The sequence below is a fragment of the Nannospalax galili genome, unplaced genomic scaffold (assembly GCF_000622305.1).
Source record: "Nannospalax galili isolate Female #2095 unplaced genomic scaffold, S.galili_v1.0 scaffold564, whole genome shotgun sequence".
NCBI lineage: Eukaryota > Metazoa > Chordata > Mammalia > Rodentia > Spalacidae > Nannospalax > Nannospalax galili.
In genome coordinates, this window is record NW_008350327.1 from 338,492 (window position 1) to 342,531 (window position 4,040).

A 4,040-nucleotide genomic window follows, 5' to 3' on the forward strand; every position below is an offset into this window, starting at 1 on the left:
TTAATCTTCATAGTGTTACTGCTCAAGTGGTCATTCAGTATGTTTATCTGTAGGACGCCCCGTACTTCCCTGCCTTGGAACTCTGGTTGACAGTTTCCTTCAGCAGGAGATTCACTCAGCAAGGATTTTGTTTATTTGTTTGTTTGGTTGGTTAGATGGTTTTCATTTTTTGGTTTTAGGCGTTTGGGGGGTTTTGTTTCTTTTTCTGTGGCTGCTGCCTTAGCAGTTATCAGTTACTGTCCACTCTCTTAGGCTCCTTTGGTTTGCAACGTGAGCATGCTTCCCTTCAAAGTACTCCATTTTCTGAGTTCTACCTACTCCTATCAGTAATCACTGTGTTTATTACATAATGCACACATGTATAAATAAACATGTTGTATTCAATGCTGCATGTTTATTATGTGTTAATTAGAATTCTTCTTAAAATGTATAGCTTTTCCTGGAGCGATTCCAAGCTCTATTCTGTGAATGGAAGTTTCTAGGAAATACATGAGTCTTCAAAGTTAACTTTCTTTTGTAAAGCTGATTAACTGATTAGAGCTCCCATGAATTTGGAGATTCTAGGATGCTGCAGGTCCAGAGACTAATTACGATTTGTCTCAGGCTAGCTTTACCCCTAAATAGCCATTCCTTGCCCACCACTGTTTCTGAATTAACATCCTGTGACCAATGGATTTAAAAACAAAAACAAAACCTTTTGGAAGGTATTAAATAGCAGACCATCTACCACCAGTTCCCACAAACCAAAAGGCTAAGAAGTAATGGTCACTAATATTTAGCTCCAGAATAAACCATCTCTTTTATTCCTTTGAGGTGAGACCTGTTTATTTTGTCATCATTTCACCCCAGGCAGGATGCAAACAAGAAAATAAAGAAAGGATTCCACATAATTCTAGCACAGTGAACCAGAGATATCACTGAGGTCACTTACAGGAGAATGGGTAAGTGGTTCCTTACTAGGGCTTCGACGACTCAAAGACATCATCACTAAAAGCCCAGCCCAGTATGAGGAACAGACTCACCAAAAGCTACATCATTGGGCTCCTTGCATGAATTGCAGAATTATGGGTCAGGTTACGTCTTCTTTCCCTAGCAATTGTTACTGCGTATACTACATTTGGGCAGAACCATATGAATTTTTTAAAATTATTTATTTAATAACCACATAATTAGAAGAAGCATTTCTACTAAAAGCCCAGCACAGTATGAGGAACAGACTCACCAAAAGCTACATCATTGGGCTCCTTGCATGAATTGCAGAATTATGGGTCAGGTTACGTCTTCTTTCCCTAGCAATTGTTACTGCGTATACTACATTTGGGCAGAACCATATGAATTTTTTAAAATTATTTATTTAATAACCACATAATTAGAAGAAGCATTTCATTATGATAGCATTGACATATTCAATAACAATTTCCTGAGCTGTAGTTTCAGAAAATTATCCTCACGTGGGATATTCGCTTATTACATGTGTCTTAGTAAGCATACCTCAAGGACAAAATGTTTCAGACATTTTCAATTCAGAGGAAGTTGCTATACAACAAATAGGTAGTGAATTATCATTCCTTTACTTAAGTCTTGCTTTCCCAACCTCATACCTAGAATGTCTTAGGTTTACCTGTGAATCTAAACTGATGCTGTATTCCAGACAGCTCAGACATTAATGAGACATATTCTTTACTAAGTCAGGTTGAGCATTGTTGTGGTTATATTGCTTGGACTAAGTAGAAGGAGAAAGAGTCAACACTCAGAGAAGACACATGGGTTCGTACTTGCCAAACCTCCCAGGGGTTTGCAAGATATCTGATTCTATAAATAAGAGGAACATCTGGGGCAGTTCAGCCCCACACTTCTGCTTCTCTGGGGTTTATGCTATGACTTGTACCACTGTGGGAGGGTTACTATTACTTTGTTGACAGAAATAATCTGCAACATCTTCATTCTCAATGTTGCTGATAGTCAGAGTAAAATCTGTGCCTGAATATTGGCCACTGAACCTTGATGGGACACCAGGCTGCAAATTTTTTGCATTATATATGAGGAGTTTAGGAGCTTCCCCTTGTTTGTGCTGGTACCAATGTAAGTAATCACTAATGCCCTGACTTGCCCGGCAAGTGATGGTGACTGTGTCTCCTACAGATGCCGACAGGGAGGATGGCGACTGAGTCAACTGGATGTCACATTTGGTACCTGATATTGGAAACAAAAATAAAGACGCACAAATGAAAATCTTATAATAAGATTCCAGATGAGACAGAGGCAATGACCACACTACGTGGGAATAGACTCCAATGCTGTCCTTACCTGAGAGCCAGAGGAGCAGCAGCACCAGCAGCTGAGTAGGATTCCTCATGTCTATGCTGTGTGCTGACTAGGACTGACTGCTGCAAAGGGCAAGGCCAACTTTTTAAGAACCCTTAGTGAAGTGGGATGTGCCACAAGCACATGCAAATCATCAGAGTTTGAGGAGAGCTTGGCACAAACACAAGGTAGGCTCAATTTAGTAACTCACTAAGGCTGAGTTCCCGGGTGTCCTCATCTAGATCAGACTTGCACTGCTTTCTTTGTAAATAAAAAGGTTCCCTGTGGGGACTTTAGGACACATTCATTAAGTCTACTTTCCCATGAGTAGACTGTTCTTTTGTTTACTTCATGGTTCACAGCATCCTTTTCTTTAAGACTGCTCAACTACCATGGATTGCTGAGAGTCAAATATATAGAAACTGAGAATTGGACCATATTACTCCTGCAACCTAAACATACTCTGTGGTCTATAATAATTTGGTCAGAGGGACATAAATGACACTTTTTCCTCCCTACCCTCCTATGTCAACTAGTTCCAGAGAACTATGAGCATCTCTCAAAATGATCTATAATGGTGGTGAGTCACCTGTCCTCTTGATCAAGGAGGCCAAGGAGACCCCACCAGATGGACTTGAACCAGTGTCCAGTCTAAAAAGAAGAGGGTCAACACAGAGGAATCGTTTCATCCATGCTTCCAAACAAAGACAACCACGGTCGAGCAGGACCTTTGACTTATCTTCACATAGGCGGAACTGGCAAAAAAAGGAGACTGGGGCTCTTCCCAAGCCCATGTGACCCCTGAGGAACAGATTCTCAAATGACCTTAAGAGTAAAAATAAATCAGTTTATCTGGACCAACTGTGTGGCCTTAAACAACCAAAAGGAAAGTAAAACCAAAGATTAAAGAGGCCAATATAAATTCATAAGAATCCATGAGTATAGCCAAAGGCTACATAACAAGCAACAATGCCAGACAGGCAATACCTTCTTTTGAGTTGTTGGCCAGGGTGGCCAAAGGGATTCCTAGATAGTAACCCAGCATAGAACTAGGAAAATGAACAGCAGACCCCAATCTTATCCAAAGGAATATTGACAACTAATTACCTCCAGATGGGGAACAGCTGACCCTCATAAAACAAAGACCTCTAGATAGGCTGACTAGATTCACCAGAAGGGCAAGTAGATGGGAGTGGCTGAGGGAGCCGACAACACAGCAGACAGTAGCAGGGATATCAGAGTATAAGGGCTCTAGTGGGGGGGAGGGAGGCTATGGGAAGGTGCTATCTGGGAAGTGGGTGAAAAAAAATTAAAAATTAATTAAAAATAATAATAATTCTTCAAAGCATAAAAATTTGCCCTTTAATAATTAGTACATGTGAAAAACATGAACATTAAAATCCACATGATGACTTTATATCCATGCTCAGATGCCAAGGAGCTCAGAAAATAACCGACTGTGGCTAGTAATAGTCAGATATATAGAGATTAGAACGCATGTGCATGTTAGTGTCAATTGTATGAAAAATGAATTTTTCTGTAAAAAAAAATTCTTATATTTGTAACTGTGGACATTGTTGAGGCCAAAGAGATTTTTTTCATTATTAGAACAAGCAACCAGTGCTAGAATAAGATGCAGCTGGGATAGGTAGATAGACAACAAAAAGACAAATCAGTAGCGGTACATGCGTGCAGACACAGAGTTTTTTAAATATAAAGAAAATGTGGAAATACAG

At 39.9% G+C, this 4,040-nt stretch overlaps 1 gene segment (V, D, J or C); it reads right to left on the bottom strand.

Moving 5' to 3' along the window:
* Positions 1 to 1,870: 1,870 nt before the first annotated feature.
* On the bottom strand, positions 1,871 to 2,362 carry LOC103745609. The segment is given in 2 exon segments: positions 1,871 to 2,193; positions 2,308 to 2,362. Coding segments are annotated over 2 exon segments (372 nt in total).
* Between the last annotated feature and the right edge of the window lie 1,678 nt (positions 2,363 to 4,040).